The 18,328-nt window shown below is 44.4% G+C and overlaps 1 protein-coding gene across 5 annotated transcripts in view; it reads right to left on the bottom strand.

The window, feature by feature from the left end:
* LOC129673853 (myomegalin-like) overlaps positions 1–14,438 on the bottom strand; it is a 186,673-nt gene extending 172,235 nt beyond the window's left edge. For 4 of the 5 annotated variants that reach the window (XM_055603690.1, XM_055603691.1, XM_055603696.1 and 1 more), the window contains exon 1: positions 14,214–14,437. In XM_055603690.1, coding sequence (XP_055459665.1) covers positions 14,214–14,410 — 197 coding nt within the window. In that variant the 5' untranslated portion in view covers positions 14,411–14,437. Of the gene's footprint in view, positions 1–14,213 lie in introns of all 5 variants that reach the window. The other variant, XM_055603703.1, reaches the window with a different exon arrangement.
* Positions 14,439–18,328: the final 3,890 nt, after the last annotated feature.

The following is an 18,328-nucleotide window of genomic DNA, read 5'->3' as shown; positions in this document are numbered from 1 at the left end:
AGCAGCCTGGGAGAATCTTAAGGGTGTGCCTCTCCACTGTGTAAAGAAGCTTCTAAAAACGTGATGAGTCCATTTTCCCCCCAACAGGCAGACCGACTGAGGGAAAAGCATTTTTGAAAAGAAGTCGGGGTGTAGCTTTTGTCTGGTGGAGATTATTGTAAATTAATTTATAAGGCACTCTTTCAGTCTTCAGGGAATGGTATCAGCATCGACTGAAAGGGATTAAGACAGCACAAGAATGAAAACAGGCTTTCCTTGTTAACCCATAAACAATACAGTAGACCAACTATTTACACTGTATGTATATAGATCATCGATGCTATAGTTTGGATCTAGAATGTCTCCTAACGGGGCTGGGGGGATGGCTGCTCTTGCAGAGAACCAAGATTGCGTCCCAGCACCCACATAGCAGCCCACAATGTTCTGGAACTCCAATACCAGCATATCTGGCACCCTCTTTTGGCTTCCATGGGACCAGGCACATAAGACCACAGGCATACACAGGAAAACATCCCATATACATTAAATAGATAAACAATTTTAGGAAAGAAATGCTGACAGGATAGAAGTCTGTTTGATTCATACACATCGAGGTTTAGCCCTAACCGTTCTGATAAAGCTAGTTGGATCTGTGAATGTGAAACCTACATACAGAGGAACAAGCATACATGAACTTTCAAGAGGTAAAAAGCTCTTCTAGTGGAGTTCATCAGTGCAAGGATGTGACATATGATATTAGCCCCAGGGAGGATCTAATGGGGGGAACTGTGTCCTGGATGGACATATCTGGTGACCCAAGTAACATGGAGGGAAATGGTTGGCTCTGCAGGACTGGAAAGGGCTGGCCTTCAGGAGCTGAAGTGGGCCTGGGTAGAGGGTATGTACTCTGAGGGCTGCAGAGCAGGTGAAGTGGCAGCTGTTTCTCAGAGCGAGGGCGCTCAAGGCCAGGAACAGTGAAGAAAGTGAAAAACATCCTTGGGGATTAAAAAGGGAGGGGCCTTTGAAAGGGACTTTTGTCTTGAAAGAAGTAGTGGCAGTTCCGAGGTAGCTAATACTGAGCTCTTACTGATGGGACTGAGTTATTCGTACAAGCTGATACAGTTCAAGAACAAATCCAGCTATCTAAGCCCACTCAATTCAGCACAAGTCCAACCAAAGCAGAGAGGGTGTGTGATGGAAAGCTGATGTGCAAAGCCACACACACATCCCTTAAATCATACAACTGACCTGAGCGCACGAAGGGCTACACTACAATGCACAAAGAACAGGAGGGGAGCCCTTAATGAAATTTGACCTTTAAAAACTTTTAAAAGGAAGCTAGGCCCTGTGTAGGCACCAACGATAAAAGTAATTAAAAAAAAAAACAACAACAAAAACAAAACACAACACTTTATTACAAATTTCGAATTGAAAATTCATAGCTTTCATTCAAAATTTGCTAGCTTGTTTTAATTGCTCCACAGTGTCTACATATATCAAAATAGCACATTTTATCCCAGAAATTGTCACAATCATCAACTAAAAAAATTTTTTTTAATTAAAAAAAAAAAAAGTAGGGTTGGACAAAGTTTCTTTTCAGTAGAAAGAAAAGTGTCCCCATTCTCTCCTGGCTACACAGGGTCCCACAGCCCCAGGAAGGGTGGACAGCACAGCCAAGGTCACACAGCAGCTGGGATTAGTGGCTCCACAGTCCAGCCCTGCAGCTTTGATCAACCTACTTAAACAGTCTTGATATTCCGTAAAATGAGGTTAATGACAATAAGTAGTTGAAAACCACTGCAAGACCAAACAAAGATCATCTGTGATGAGTATTTAATTCATTGCCTAGTGTGGGTTAAAAATTCAATAAATCATGGCCATGTTTTCAATTAACGTTTTCATACCACACAGGATTCCTGGACTCTAAAGTAGCAGTTGTGAGTTAATTTCAGTTCAGCCACAAACAGCTCCTTAGGCCTAGGCCAGTGACCCCTAATTTCCATTTACCAGCTTCCTGCTTTATTGTAAGACTGAAGCTCTGAAATTGAGTAATTAGGTTCCCTAACTTCCTTTTCCCTCTGTCTCTCTCTCTCTCTCTCTCTCTCTCTCTCTCTGTCTCTACACACACACACACACACACACACACACACACACACACACACACGAGTATTCAGCACCACCCCCTTCGTTGGCTAGTCTTGTCTGTCAGCTGTAACAAAAACCTCAAAGAAGGAAATTACCAACAAGCCTTCAGACAGCTGGTGGTAATTTACTCACATAACTCCCCCATCCTTTCAACCCCCACTGTTTATATGCATCTGATGTTGGGGGAGGGGAATCATGCAATTGTGGTATGGAAATTTCTCAGAGGGGCTTTGGAACAGTGAGAAAAGACTTGTGTGAATTCTTTGTGTGAATTCTCCTTGCTTTGAGCATAGATAATAAGCCTTAAAATTTGTGCAGACTGATATTATGCTCAATAAGTACACTTCTGAAAAAAAAACAAAAAACAAACAAACAAACAAAAAAAAAACAAAGAAAAATACTCATAAATGCCTATGAAGCTTCCAAGCATTCTTCACAGTCCGCCATCACTAAAACCTGAATCGTTTTCTAGGATGGGGCATGCTGGCTTAAGACCAGCATGTCAACAGCTCCAGGCTGGCTTGTGACCCATAAGGAGGATAAGTAAGTAGAACGCCAAACCCTGGTTTAAACCTGAGACTGGGTTTTTGAATTATGAAAACATTCATTAAGAAAAACATAACCATGTCTACCCATGGTCCTTGCCTGTGGATGTACCTCCAAAGACAGGTAGATAGATGAAAGAAAGAAAGAAAGAAAGAAAGAAAGAAAGAAAGAAAGAAAGAAAGAAAGAAGGAAGGAAGGAAAGAGGGCAGGAAGGAAGGAAAGAAAGAAAGACAGAGAGAAAGAAAGAAAGAAAGAAAGAAAGAACAAAGAAAGAAGGAAGGAAACATACACGTATACCCTGTTTTTGGTTTTCAAAAATATTTCCATTCATAATTATTTCTCTGCTTTTGAGATGAGTTGCAAAACAGCACAATGAAGTTTTCTAAATCTTCTGCTTGATCAATTACTCATTAATTGTTCTCCATAGTTTTTCCTGTACCCACACACATACACACAATGATTGCTGTCATCCAGATGAATCATTTGAAAGGATGATGCGGATTCTTCATACTAAAGATTTTGGTTCTTCTTAAGACTAATTAAAATTATTAAATATCTGATTGCACCCCTTCCTGTCAGGCTAGCTTTTGTCCTCCTTAAACAGAGAACTTTTCTCATCTGAAGTCCCTGAAGCCAAGTTCCTGACAACTAACTACCCCTAACTGGTACTTGTCTCCCATCTGCATAATCAGGAGGGCTCATCAAATAGTCGCTCCCAAGACAAAGGCAAGCCTCCGCCAACAAAGACAAACCCCATTCTCCACTTAGAACCACTGGAAGCCAATTTCTTGGCAGTTTAAAACAGCTGGGTTTTCCTCTCTTCTTTCGGCTGGCGGGGGTTCAAAAACATCAAGCAGCAGCCCCAGGAAGCTTTACACGATCAAGTAAGTTCTAATGAGAAAAGTCTCACTTTCTACAAGCAATTTCCACCATTTTCGTGTTAGCTCCAATGCTAGCGAGCTCTGGAGCAAGCTTCTGGCAATTCTAGACAAAAGAGGAACAAACCTCTAACAGTCATCTATCCTGGATATGAATTAATCCCATTCTCATATCAGTTTGATAAAGCAAAATCCAATAAATGACATTTGAATGCATCATTTTAGAAAAGGAAATGGATGATAAATTTTTCATGCTGGCTGGGAAGAGGGTTCAGTTGGTGTATCCTGCTGTGCACCTATAAGGACCTGAGTGCAATCCCCAGCACACACTGAGATTCCGTCTCAAAAACAAAGTGGAGGACTCCTGAGGAATGACGCCCAAGACGGACTTCTGGCACCAGTACACACATGTGCACTCTGGGGCCTCCACACAGGCCCTTCCATGATGAAGTAAACCCTGGGAGGAAGCACCGTGCTTCCTCCCTCCCAGCCGTGGCCCTAGTGGCAATCTCTTGTGCCGGGCTCAACAGACCTTGTTAGCCCCTGCTCTCAGCCTGTGTACTGTCAACTACCAGACCACAGTGGCCCATTTAAGATTCCACAAGCTAAGTGCAACTGTGCCTGGCAGGAAGGTAGATCAGTGGACCTTGGCACTTGCACTCAAGCCTGGCGACTTGAGTTGGATTCCTGGAACGCACATAAAGATACAGAGAAATGACTCTTGGTAGGCCCACCTTTCTGAGGCCCAACTTACAGAGGTGTAACTACTTCTACTTCTTTTTTTTTTTTTTTCTTCAGGTGCTGGACAGAGCCTAAGAATGATTTTGAACTCCCTGACTACCACCATGGGTTTCTTTACTCCTTTTCCTAGCCAAGTGGCTGCCTGCTGCCCAGCAGTGACCTCTTACATCAAGCAGCACGACTCTTTCCTTCTCTTCTTCATTCTCCTCCTCCCTTCCAGGCAGCGGCAAGACTTGACATCTCATCAACCCTAAAGTTTTTTTTTTTTCTTTTTTTTCTGAGACAGGGTTTCTCTGTGTAGCTCTAGCTGTGAGCTTGCTTGTAGACCAGGCTGGCCTCGATCTTACAGAAATCCACCTGCCCACCGGAGTGAAGGTTTTCCTTTTAAATGCTAGCAAATCATCCTTAATCTTCTGTTTGACTCCATTCTTAAATTCTTTTGTTGAGGATAGTGAGAACACTGAAAAAGAAACCCTAGTAGTTTGCCATGTATCACGTGGTGGCTACACTGGGATGCACCAAGCTTTCTGGTGACACTTACTTCCTGGCTTTTAGTTTTAGTTTCTTTGTAGAAAGAGACAAAAAACAAAACCCAAAGAAAAGCGAGCCCACACCTAGACTCTGTCATAGACCCTGACCTCAACATATATGCCATGATAATTTTAAAAGCAGCTGTGAGACAAGGTCAGCTAGTCTGACCTCGTTTTCATTTGCTGTAGTATCTATGGCACGGGGGAGACAATGGGACGGGGAAGGAAGTAGAGGTGGGAGGTGATCGGAGAGAAAAGAAGATCAAGTTACTTCAAAGGCTACTTTGTTATTGCTACTTTGTTTTTGCTACTTTATTATTTTGTTATTGCTACTTTGGGCTTGTTTTGTTGCGTTCTGTTTCCAGACAGGGTCTCATACACTCAAACTTCTGATCCTTCTGCCCCCACCTCCCCAAGTGCTAGGATGACAGGTATGCCAACACACACACACACACACACACACACACACACACACACACACACACACACACACAGCATTGAACTTCAAGCATTTGTCTGTTCATCTCAAAAACAAATCTGTTGCGCCTTGACTCCTGCATGCTTTGTGCTGGCTGTAGTGACTTCTAGGTGCCTAGGACACTTCCACTCTGGAGCCTCTCATTCAAGGTAACAGCTGCTCATTTAAGGTACTGAAACTCGGATGCTGTGGCAATAAAAGCCACCCACACGCGCCCCCTGCTGGTATAATCTATCTTGCTTCTGTAACCTCATGGATTTATTTTCTACGGTTTCACACCTTACTTACTGTTGTCTTTTTGTTTGCTTGTTCGTTTGTTTTTCTGCCTGCCACACTATAAGCATTCTTCTCATTTCCTAGTGGTGGGCCATCGTGGGCCTGCCTTGCTACATCCTTATTAATGTCTAGTTCACAGGGTCAGCATTTCTCTGGTCTTGTGTTTGACTCCTTTTCCTCTATGAGGTTGTCTGTCTGTTTGATTTGAGACAGGATTTCACTTTGTAGTCCTGGATGCCCTGGAGCTGGCTATGGAGATCAATTAATTAGCCTTGACTTTGTGACAATCCCCTGTGCCACCCCTGAGTTCTGGACTGTAGGCATGCGCCACTATGTCTGGTCCTTGTGCCATTTCTCATCTGTCCTCTCAGTAGAACGCTGGACTTAGAGCTCCAAAGCACAGCTTATCTGGCCATGTGCCTGGCCAGCCCTGCAGCTGATCCAGCTCTCAGTTTGCTTTTACTGGAGTGCATACAGCTCAGAGCTCATTCAGATGATACCAGGGTCAAGGTCTTCAGCTCAGTTGGATTTTGAAGGATCGAGCCTCCCTTCTAACATACCTGCCAGTCCTGTCTGTGAGACGAAGTGGGGAGCCTCCCTGGGACAATAGGGTATGTCCTGAGGAGGAGGAGGGACAATTACAAGGGAGGAGATGTCCTGAGATCAGCTGAGACAGGAAGCAGGTGAGACGCACAAAAGCCATTGGAACTTTGGGGTTTTGAGCGGAGGCAGTACTGAACAACGACCGCCAGAAGCTGCTAGGGTTCCATTTTGCTTTGAGGATTTTTTTTCTTATTTATTTGTTTTTTATTGAAGTTTTGTGTTTCTTTTGTTTTGAGGCCGGGTCTTAATGTGTAACCCTGACATTCCTGGAGCTCACTATGTGGACCTGGCTGGCTTTGAGCTCATAGAGAGCCTCTTGCTTCTGCCTCTTCTGTGCTGGGGTTAACAGCATGTGCCTGGCCTAACCTGAGGCTACAGGTAAAAGTCTTAAAGGAGACCCACCCAGTGCAGTGCAGTCTGTAGCCCAGCTCTGGCTCTATGCCTTACTTGTGTTTTGAGCTAGAGCTGTCCTAGCTTCATTCCAAAGGAAGGAAGGAATCCTTCTGCTCCTCTGATTTTCAGGACCTCGGGCAACAGATGTAGACTAGAGAACTGCACCTCTAAGATGGCCCTGGATGATTGCAACTGATCAAACTTGTGCTTGGTGTCTGAGATGGAGCAATGAATTACTGCTACAAAGCAGAGTAAAGTGGACAGGACGGAATGCCACCTTCAGGATTAAGGTTTTTGCTTGTTTGTTTTGGTATTTGTTTTGTTTTTAATCTGGGGCTCCCACCTTGAACACGCTGATTTTCTTTCTCTGAGACAATTCTGCTCAGGAAGACAAGCTGCCACACAAGCATATGTATGCTGAGCCCAGAAACTCAATCCGTCAGAGCAGAAGGGACTGAGCCTGTAACCACTCCAAAGGTGATGTTTGCACGCCCAGGGTGGGAATCTGTCAATCCCTGTCCAGTTTGGAGAGGACTGCAGCCCCAGGCAACTGTAGCCACATGCCTAACCCCTTCACTGTCCCCAGCTAAGATGTTCAGATTCCTTGTCATTAGAGCGGCGGTTCTCAACCTTCCTGATGCTGCGATCCTTTAATACAGTCCCTCTTGTCGTGGTGACCTGCCCAACCATAAAATTATTTTCATTGCTACTTCATAGCTATAATTTTGCTGCTGTTATGAATTGTAATGTAAATATATGATATGCGACTCCTGTGAAAGGGTCTTTGACCCCCCCAAAGGGGGGTTGAGAACCACTCCCTTAGAGACTATGAGACACAAAATGTAGTTTTTAACTATTAAGCTTTGCACTGGTTTGCTATATAGCAACAGCAAACTACTATAACTAATAAAACATCAACCTTTGTGTCAGTCCAAGGTCATGCTGCAGAGGCAGAGGCTACTCCCACCCATGAAGAAGCTATTCTCTGCCAGTAAAGAGGAACAAAGAAGTCAGAGCAGTTATTTCAGGATGCACAGTAACACCTTGAAGTATGGCTGAAGTCGTTACTTTTCTGTTGCTGCACTTAAACACCACGGTCAAGGCAACCCAGAGAAGAGTTTATTTGGGCTTTTGGTTTCAGTGGGGTGGGGAGTATGAGAGACCATGAGGCAAAGCAGAGGCACAGCAGCTGGAGCAGGAAGCAGAGACCTTACATTTTGAACTGCAAACAGGATGCAGAGAAAGTAAAACTTTGCCCTTAATGACATACTTTCTCCAACAAGCCCACATCTCCTAGACCTCCCCAAACAGCACCAGTAACTGAGACCCAAGCATCAAATGCCAGAACCCAGGGGACACAATCTCATTCACACTGCCACAATGGTGATGAAGAATGAATAGAATAATGGTCATTCAAGATCATGCTATAGTCTGTGCCTCTTATGCCTGTTTCTCCAGAATGTGTTTTTAATCGTTTACCAAGAACCCTCTAAATTAGAAAATACATGAAGTTTATGAAAACCTTTCTTGTTGAAATCCCAATAGAGTTATGTGTTTTAGTTGCCAAATTTCACGGTAGATTAATATAGTCAAAAGTGTTATAGCATGAACTAGAATGGAGACAATGCAGGTGCTGTGATGGTTTGAATGGCAATGGCCCCCGCCTAGGTTCATATGTTTGATACTTGGTTCCCAAGTGATGAGACTGTTTGGAAGGGATTAGGAAGTGTGGCCTTATTGGAGAAGGTATGTCACTGGGGGTAGGCTTCGAGATTTTAGAAGGCTCATCCCATTCCCATGTGTCCTGCTCGAGACGTGAGCCCTTGGGTGCTGCTTGACCCATCTGCTGCCATGCCTTCTTCCCAACATCATAAACTCTAACCCTCTGGAATCGTACGTCCAATCGAATTTTATTTTCTAAGCTGCTGTGACCATGGTGTTTGTGGCATCCCCATGTCAACATTCCTCCCGTTGGTTCACTTTCTGCCAGCTAGCGTTGGGAAGCAGATGTGGGGTGGCTGAGGACACACAGTGAGCAAAATTCGGAATGGATGTGCCTGTTACTCTGAGCAGTGGGCCTCGCTCCTGTTACGTCTTTGTTGTCTGAACAGTGTCCCAGATTCTCCTTTGAAATTTGCACTTCGTTCCTTTTCATTAACCTGAATATGGAATAGCCTGATGCTCCCTGATATATTCTCAGTCATGCCCAGGCCCACTTCAGTTTTGTTTTTTTTTTTAAGAGGTCATTCATTTCTCTGTGATGACCTTCATGGGTTTTACTGTATGAATCAGAAAACAAGTCCTCACAAGGTCAGACTTTGCAATGCAGTTTATTACTTTAAAGCAAGTGAGTTATTCAAAGGTATGCTGACTTGAGGAGCAGGTCATTTGTGTCTAAGTTTTAACAAAGGGTTTTATAGTTGTTTTTATTGACTCATAGTTCTGTTTTGATTTATTTTTTTAAGGAAACATAGACTTACTGGCATTGCAAAGGAAGAATTTTAAAAATAGACAAAGGAAAAGAATTACTCTACTGTGCATGACATTGACATTTCGAGCCAGCACGTTAGGCATGGATTCTGCTACCTTATAGCTGTGTGACCTTGTAAAACTGCTTAATTTTTAAAATGCAATTGGGGATACTAATTAATATCATTCTTGCAGGTCATAGTGAGACCTGAATGCTCATAAAATGCATAGCATAGAACCTGGCATGTAGCATGTACTGAAAACGTTGTTGATAGTGATTGAAGAGATGGCTCAGTGGTTAAGAGGGCTTGCTACTCTTCCAGGGGACCCAAGTTTAGTTCTCAGCATCTACATCATGCCTCACACCAACTGTAACTCCAGCGCTAGGGGATCCTATGGCATCTTTTGACCTCCTTGGGCACAGGCACGCATGGGGCGCGCACACACAAACACACACAAATATGCAGGGAAAATACCACTCAGACACATAAAATAACTCTTTAAAAACCTAAACCATCATTGATAATATGAATTATAAATGAGCTAATGGTGGGGACTGGCTGTGCTGCTTGCTCCAGATAACTATACAGTCGCTACAGGAGTCTGTTCAGAACCTGTGACTTAGGAAACCACTTTGGCAAATAAGACTCAGAGAACAAGTGATTTGAAAGGATTGGGGTGTCACCTGGACAGACCTTCCCTGTGTCTGTGTACTGACCTCCCACCATGAGCACCATCCCCGTTTGGTCACTATGTGCAGCCTTCTGCGCAGGCATTCTGATATTGAAAAGGGGCCTCACCATTTGCGCTGCCTAATTTTATGTCATCTTGACACAAGCTAGAGTCGTCTGAAAGGAGGGAACCTCCACTGAGAAAAATACCTCCATAAGATTGGGTTGAGGTAAGCCTGTAAGACATTTTCTTAATTAATGATTAATGTGGGAGGGCCCAGCCCATTGTGGGCAGGGCTGCCCTGGACTGGTGTGTTGGGGTTCTATAACAAAACAGGCTGAGCAAGCCTTGAGAAGCAAGCCAATAAGCAGCACTCCTCATGACCTCTGCACCCGCGCCTGCCTCCAGGTTCCTGTCCTGACTGTCATTTACAATGAGCTATGATATAGAAGACTAATAAACTCTTCTCTCCCCGAGTTACTTTTAGTGTTTTGTCACAGCGATAGAAACCCTGACTAAGAATTAAAGCGGTCGCAGGGCATGTTGGGAAGTGGCAAACGCTTATAATCCTAGCACTTGTGGAGGCAGAAGAGGCAGATGGATCTCTGTGAGTTTGAGGGCTACAAAGCAAATCCAGGATAGCCAAGGCTACACAGAGAAACCCTGTTTTGAAAAAAACAAAACAAAACAAAACAAAAAGAATTAGAATCTAAGAGAGTCTGGTTGCACTGGCCAGGAATGGAGTACTTACGTCAACTCTAAGCCTCCCCCCATCTCCTCACCGATGTTCCTAACACACGGGAGAGACTGAAAACTACTAATTTACAGGATGGATAGACAGGCACTTCTGATTTCAAAAGCATGAAATAACAAAGTCTGTGGTGGTTTTGTTCTGAAATGCCCCTGCCCCAGGCTCATGGTCTGAGCTCTTGTTTCTCTGCTGACAGTACTGTCTGGAGGCCATAGGCCATTAGTCTTAGAAGGCAGGGCCTGGTAATGGAAGTAGGACACTAGGTAGGTGGCCTTTTGAAGATCACTCCCAACCCCTGGTCCAAGCCACTCTCTGCTTCCATGTAAATCTCTCCTACGCTGTCACAGACTGGGCCACACTGCTGTGACTGCCTACCACCAGGGACTGCAACCCTCTGAATAATTTCTTTTTCTCCCACATGTTTTTTTGTTTTTTGTTTTTTTTTTTTTTCCTGTCAAGTATTTCTTCTCAGTGACACAAAAGTGACTAACATGCTGTCTGGATCAATTCTCCATAACCTCTGACAGAACTTTCTAAAAACTTGAACAAAAACATATGAACTGGTGATTTCCAGGTGCTGTAACACTAGGACAACGGCCTCAAGAATTTACACAGATTAGTGAGGGTTTAAGAGGATGTTAAAGGGTTTTGATAAACTCCACCATTAGAATCACTTTTGATATCCCCAACCATTACAAATTATAAATAAATAAGTATACAGATGGCTCCAAGTAATGATTTGCCAGCAGGGTCCAATGGTTCTGATAGCTGGTTAATACTGTTTCTGGTGGGCACTTGGCTCTTTACCTGAATTCGTCCAACCAAGTGTCCTGTGTCCCCAGAATAATTACAGCAAGAAGATGCCCTGCCAATGATTCCTTGATTTTGGACTTCCTGGCCTCCCAAGCTCAAGGAAGTCAATCTCTGTTCTCTATAAAGTATCCAGTCTTGGGTAATACAGAACGAAGTGCACACTAAGAACCTTGTCATGATGGAGCAGGCCTTTACAGTCAACACCGACCAATTCAGAGAAGAAATGGGTAGACACAGGAGAGACTCAAAGATTCCCCAACAAAATAGGCTGTAACCTGGTTGAAAATGTTTGCTTATTGTAGAGAGGAAAAGAGGCATACACAACAGGGGATTGATAGTCAGGGGACATTTATGGTTCGAGTAAGAAAGAATGTGTTTGTTCCCTTCATATCTTTTGGAGTTCTCAATTTTTTTCCTAAAAAATTAAAATCCACCGACTAGCTGCTCCTGCTCTTACTTCAAATGTTACAAACGAATGGAACAAGTATGCCACGGGACTTCCCTGAACTAATGAAAGAGAAACAGGTCCCTACATATATATAAAAAAATCCTTATTATAAATTAATAATTTGCTACCAAAGATTTGGGCAGTAGTAATATGTATTCATCAGCCTGAGAAGCAGTGACGTTGAAGGCAGGATTTGGAGACACTGTCTAAGCAGTGACACACTGCTCAGCCTCATCGGGCACAGTCAGCAGCTTTCCAGGAAGAGAAGCTTCATTTTCTTCCTCCGTCCATCTCTCCTGTCTAGCGTTTGCCCCATTCTATAATGTTTTACAACCATAGTTTAGAGCTGAGAGTCTGGAGTTAGTTTGCATCAACTTAAGTTTCAGCCATCACCACCACTGCTCAATGCACAGCACAAGTTAAACATGAATAGTAGCCACTTTCTGGCGTTTGTAAGCAGAGGATTAGGAAAATCATACTCAAGGCATCACTCACACACACCTCTGACACTCGAATCCCCGTTAAAGCTCTTACAGCTGGTATAGAAAGTATGCTACTAGCGTCTAGAATGTTTGTATTTTATTTTAGCTTTTCTTTTTCTTTTTTCTTTGCCTCCTCCTCCTATACCTTCTTCTTCTTTTTGAGACAGTCTTTCTGTGTAACAGACCTAGTTATCCTGGAACTCGTCAAATGGACCAGGCTGGCCTTGAACTCGCAGAGATTCACCTGCCTCTGCTTCCTGAGTGCTGGGGTTAGAGGCAGGCATCACCATTGCCAGGCTTTATTTCAGCTTTTTATTGATTTTTATGTTAAGTTACACTTACTTACTTTTTAGTTAGTATGTACAATGATGGGCTAATTAGCTCTTATTTATTTATGAAATTTGGGTTTTTGTTTTTTAGATGTAAAGTTGCTTTGTGACCCAGGCTGACTTTAAGCTCATTACATATATACGAATAGCAGCCTGTAATGCTGCAAGCCTATAATATGAGTTGAGGCAACTGGGGAGGCTGAGGCAGGAGGAATGGCCTCATGAATTTGAGGCCAGCCTGGGCTACATAAGAAGACCCTACTACAATATCTTACTGCCATAATTCAGAAAATCATATGTTAGCTCTACAGAGTTTTTATTGACAATGACAGTGATGGAGATCAGCCCTTTAGGACGGGGGTTTATTTCTCTTCAGGTAAAAAGTTCAGCTGTTATATAGAGAGAAGTAGGAAGCTTTGGGGTTTTAGAAACGTGTGTATGTGAATATACAGACTTATTTTTGGTCAAAGTTCACTCACGTTTTTAAAACATAATTACATTTGGGCTAAAGTTTCAGTAGATAAAGAGAGAGAGAGAGAGAGATGTTTCTTGCTTCATCCTTTAACTTCCAATAATTTATTATGCATTTCTTAATAGAAACATGATCCCTTTAACTACTGTGTAACTGGCTGTTTGACCACACTTTCTAGCATAAACAGGGGTGGTGTGACGAATACAAGCAATTGAGTGTCTCTGAATAGACTGCTGTTTCTAGTTCACAGAACCAGCAGACTCCGGAACACGAAATGCAGCCGAGCAATCCTTCTGCTCTAAGATAAAACCCTTTTAACCCAAATCCCGATTCCATACATAGAGAACTGAGGCCTGCAAAGGTCCAATTAGTTAAAGGAAAAGAAAAGACACGAAACCATCATTGCCTTTTGGTTTGAGTGATAAGTACTGGCTTCCCACGGCGGGTAGGGGGGAGCTAAAAATTCTGTGGCTTACTTAAAAAATGGCAGCCATACAATCTGTGCCTTCTCCCGGAAACATTAACATGACAGATTTTCATCTTGCTGTTGCTACATGAAGAACACGGGGCCTAATCTGCCGGGTGCGTTCTATGCCAGAGCCAAGGAAGGGTCTGGGTTGAGCTGGCTCAGAGCGTCTAGCCACCAGGCCTGCTCGCGCCGGACTATGGCGCTGCAGAGGAAGAACGCCATGAGCAATCACCCTGGTGTCACCAGCTTAGGCAAAAAAAAAAAAATAAGCACCCAAGAATGAAGAGACCAAGAAAAGGAAAACAGGAGATCTCTGTGAATGCCCCTAAGGTTTCCATAGGAGCATGGATCTGAGTCACCCTTCCTTTGGCTCAGCCCAGCAGGCGTTGGTTGCCTTTGGCTCACCTGCGCCAGAACAGATCCAGCAAAGACCTTAGCACAGCGACCCGAATTCCCACGCTTTCTCGGTCACCGCCACACCTTTCTCCCTGCTCTGCTCAGCCCTGTCCTGTAAATCCTATTTGCTCCCGCGGCCTCCCTCTCCTGCGTGCCTGCCAAACCTTCCCCAGCAACTGTCACGGGGCGACAAGCTCTTCTGCGAGTGTGGGCTCCTGCTGGGACCCCGTCCAGCGCACATCGCATCAGCACTCCTGTACCCCAGCACCCCGGCACCCCAGCACGCCGGCACCCCTGCACCGCAGCCTCCTGGGCTCCAGCGGCAGGAGCCCGACTGCCTCACCTCATCCAGGGTGCCGCTGAGGCTGCCTCCTCCTCCTCTGCCGCCACCGCCCAGCTCCTGGCCCTCTCCGGGGGTCCTCGTTCCCGGCTCGGGGGCTGCCTCGGAGACTGGCGAGGTGCGTGATGAGCCCAGCACGGCGGCGGCGGTGGCGGCGGCGGTGCGTAGTGGCAAATGTACCCGCTGTCCATGCGCTTCATGGGTCCCAGGCCTGGGCACTGCGCCCTAGCTATGATCTCTGCTTGGTTTCCTTCGGTTTCACCAGCTGCCCAGGCGCATCCTCCCGGCGGCGTGGAAGAGCGTCGGCCACAGATGCTGCGGCCGTGGCGGAGATGCGGCCAGGTTCCGCCTCCCTCCCGCGAGGCTGCCTGCCGACTGCTCCGCCCAGACGCTTTCGGTCCCTCTGCTAGCACGCAGCTGCCCTGCATCCTCTAGCATCTCTGCGCCTGTGACCTCAGCCTGGCAGCCTTACCATTTCCAGACCTCACCACTGCCTTTCCGTTCCATGCACTCCAATGTCACCTTCCCCAGTTTCTACGCTTAAAGAAGTCCCTGGCTGTCAAGATGACCCAGCGGGTAAAGGCATTTGCTGCTGAATCCTTATGACCCGAGGGTTCGATCCCGGGACCCCCATGATAGAGTCTGTCATCCTCAAGTTGTCCTCTGACCTTTACATACAAGCTGTGACACGACGGTGGAAGAGAGACAGAGGGAGAATAAACATTAACTGGATGGATGGATGGATGGATGGATGGATGGATGGATGGAGAGAGGGAGGGATGGATAGAAAGATAGATAGATAGATAGATAGATACATAAAATGTTATGAGTGTTAGTATTAGTTCCTCCTGTTCTCACACCTCTAGATATTTTCTAGCTATTTGACTCTCCTTTCATTCTTTTATATTTTAAACTGTTCCTTTTTACTGACTCCCCAGAATACTACTCCAGCGTTTTATCCTCTGCTTTATCTCCTAGAATCTCCTTTTTTTTTTTTTGGTTATTGGGTGGGGGTGGGGGGTGCTGTCCTGAACATCTGCATTTTTTCTTTCAGTGGGGATTTTCTGATGGTCATTTTCTAAGAATTCATAACAAACGGTCCATCATCCACCATCAGCCCAAGTGAGTGCTGTCATCTAGCCAGCCTGTCTCTAAACAAAATGAAATGGGACTAGGGTATAAATCATCGACAAGTACTTGTGCGGTGTGTGCAAGGCCCCAGGTTCTGTCCCCAGCATAAGTCATAGGTCAACTAAATCATCCCTAAGTGGACTTTCCAGCAGCCCATTTCTCAAATTCCACATCTCTCCCCGAAGAACAGAAGATACAAGCTAATTTTCAACATTACTGAAAGCTTCTGCCACACCCACATATACAGCAGCATTTGTCTTTGTAGCTGTGCGCTGTGGATGGAAAAGATTTTAGGCAGTGGCCATGATGGCTCCACATGAGCAAAGATGAAGTCATCCCAACCCACCCTCCCTCTGTGTTCTGGGTTTTTAATCTCAGCTCTATCAGCCACCAGCTGCCAGAGATGCAAATTTGGATGCCATTGGAGACAGAGCTCTCTCAGGCATCCACCACAGCCTCTGATTCTTCATTACTCATCTTTATCTCTAACTGGTCCTCCCCAGCATGGTTGCAGCTGCCTCCAGAAAATGAAGCTATCAGGTACCTCATTGTTCTTTCTTTCAAGGGTCTTAATCTATATCTTTCTTCTTGGCCTTTCCAATCCATCTTATCTGGGTTGTTTAATCTCACCTCCTCAACCAGGGAATTTGAAGTGAAAACCTCTAGTCTGTATCTCCTTTTTCTTCATGCTCGTTAACTATCTGCAACCCACCAGCACATTATCCCATTCCCCAAACACTCCTCTTCTGACTTTGGTGAGCCTTTCCCTGGCTTTCTCTTGCAATGTGCTTTAACACACTGAGTCATTTTATGTCTATGGTCCTGATCTGGTCCATTCTTTACCTCCTGCTTTTCTGCAATGTGTTTCTTTTGCCCTGTTTCATTCATTGTCTCATAAATGACACAAGCCTTTTACACAAAAGTATCTAGTAAGACTGATAAGAAAACCACATGTTAGTTAACTTTAGGAAGCTAACACATAAAATAAGAACTGGATGTTTTCATAAAGGTGATTTAAGATGGACCCAAAACTTATAGAAAAAAAATCTTGTCAAAATGGGAGTGTAGTTCAAGGCTAGAGCTCCTGCCTAACATCCATGGGATCCTGGGTTCAACTCCTAGGAGACGAAAAAAGTTTGTCAGCATAAGAGACATAAGAGAGGTAGTAATTTTAAGCAAAACAAACAAAAACAACTCATCATTATTAAATAAAGTAAGAAAATGTGGTAACAACATTCTTGTCCTGATCATCTCCACATATAATCTAATACAGGGTCCTAAGGTAAATTTGAGAAAGAACAAAGGGCAAATGGGACTGGCAGTTACCAGTAATTTTCTTTCCAGAGCCATTTGGGTCACTCACCATTGGTACTGCCTCAGTTTGCCAGAAATGATTACAGCCTTGACATGGTGGAGGCATGGTTGCTTCATGCTCCTGTTTCCATGGTTGCCTATTCAGCATTCCCAGGTGGGCTTAGAAAGGAGTGAGGCCAGGGCAACTATGTTAGTGTGACCCCTGGCAGCAGGGACAGTGAGGACAAAATACTGAAATAACACAAAAAAAAGAGAAGTCTTGACATCCTGAGCATATAAAAGCAATCCAAATTACAGGAATTCATGCAAGTGTAAAGCTTTATGATCCAAGTATGGAAAAATGTCAACTGAATCTCCTCTCTCTCTCTCTCTCTCTCTCTCTCTCTCTGTGTGTGTGTGTGTGTGTGTGTGTGTGTGTGTGTGTTTACAAAATATAAGATACTGGAAGCTTAGGAGATGGCTCATGCATAAGGATGAAAACTTGCGCTCCGATCCCTGGCCCCTGTGTAGAACCCAGCACGGTGGCAGATAACAGCTGCCACCTGTGCCACGTCCTTACAGGAGCTCTGTGCTTCACACAGTCAGGCTTCCCATCTTATTGCTTAAACCACTGCTGTTCTGCCAAAGACCATGCTGGATGCGTGGCCTCAGGTTGTCTTCTTCTTCTTTTTTTTTTTTTTTTTTTTTTTTAATTCTCCCCACCCCCAGGCCTTTAACTCCAAAGCCAGAAAGAACCTGTGACAGCGGCACCAGATCTCACAGACACCACTCCGCTTAGTCGATATAACTATCACTTCCTAGGGCCTTCAGGGCTGAACCCAATGATGGTGAGTGGTGGAGCCGAAACAGGATTTGCGTGGCTTCTCTACAAACAGGCTAAGAAAGCATCCCTAATACATGGCTCCAGATTTATAAATAACCTGCTTTGATCATGGCTTTGGATTCCAGATGCTCAGAATTTGGTTCTGCTCAGTGATAGGTTTTGCCTAATGCAAAAATTTAAAAGGACAGAAATTTGATTTCATAACTAAGGCAGATAAACAGTTCAGTGAAACCGTTCAAAACCCTAGTGCTAGGAAGTATTAGGGCTTCCTACTCCAGCCAAGATGGGATAAATGTGTCAAATTAACCTCTCTTATTGTGCGAAGAAAGAAATTGGCTAATATGCAGGAGGTAACAGTTATACATAAGAGTTACATACAATTTTATGCAGGATGTATGTTTGAAGGCTTCAGGGCGTGACCAGTACAGTCAGGACATGAACCTGAGATCCTTAAGCAGTGATGCATGAGCATTTTGTTATGCTGGGATTTCTATCTCCAGGGGATTTCCAAAATTAGGTACAGGATAACAGAGCCAGGTTAAAAACAAACAAACAAACAACAACAAATCCCAACAACAACAGCATCCCCAGGCTGAGTAAAAAGCTAAACCTCTGAGCAGAAAGTGGCTTTCTGGGAACTGTGCCATGTTCCCAGAAAGAGGGAAAGTGAAAGGAAAGAGTTCATGAATGTAGATAAAAAGCCTCATTAAGCTGGCAGCTCACCTTACCACTAAACTTGGCCTGCACAAAACAAGATACCAAAAACCAAACAAACAATCCACCAGAAAAGAGCTGTCATAGTCTAAGGAGCTAAGCATTATTTTAGCTCCCAGCAGAGGTTGGTCTTCAA

This window comes from Psammomys obesus, unplaced genomic scaffold (genome assembly GCF_907164565.1).
Source record: "Psammomys obesus unplaced genomic scaffold, mPsaObe1.curated_primary_1811, whole genome shotgun sequence".
Lineage (NCBI taxonomy): Eukaryota > Metazoa > Chordata > Mammalia > Rodentia > Muridae > Psammomys > Psammomys obesus.
This window is presented reverse-complemented; position numbering and strand designations above follow the sequence as displayed.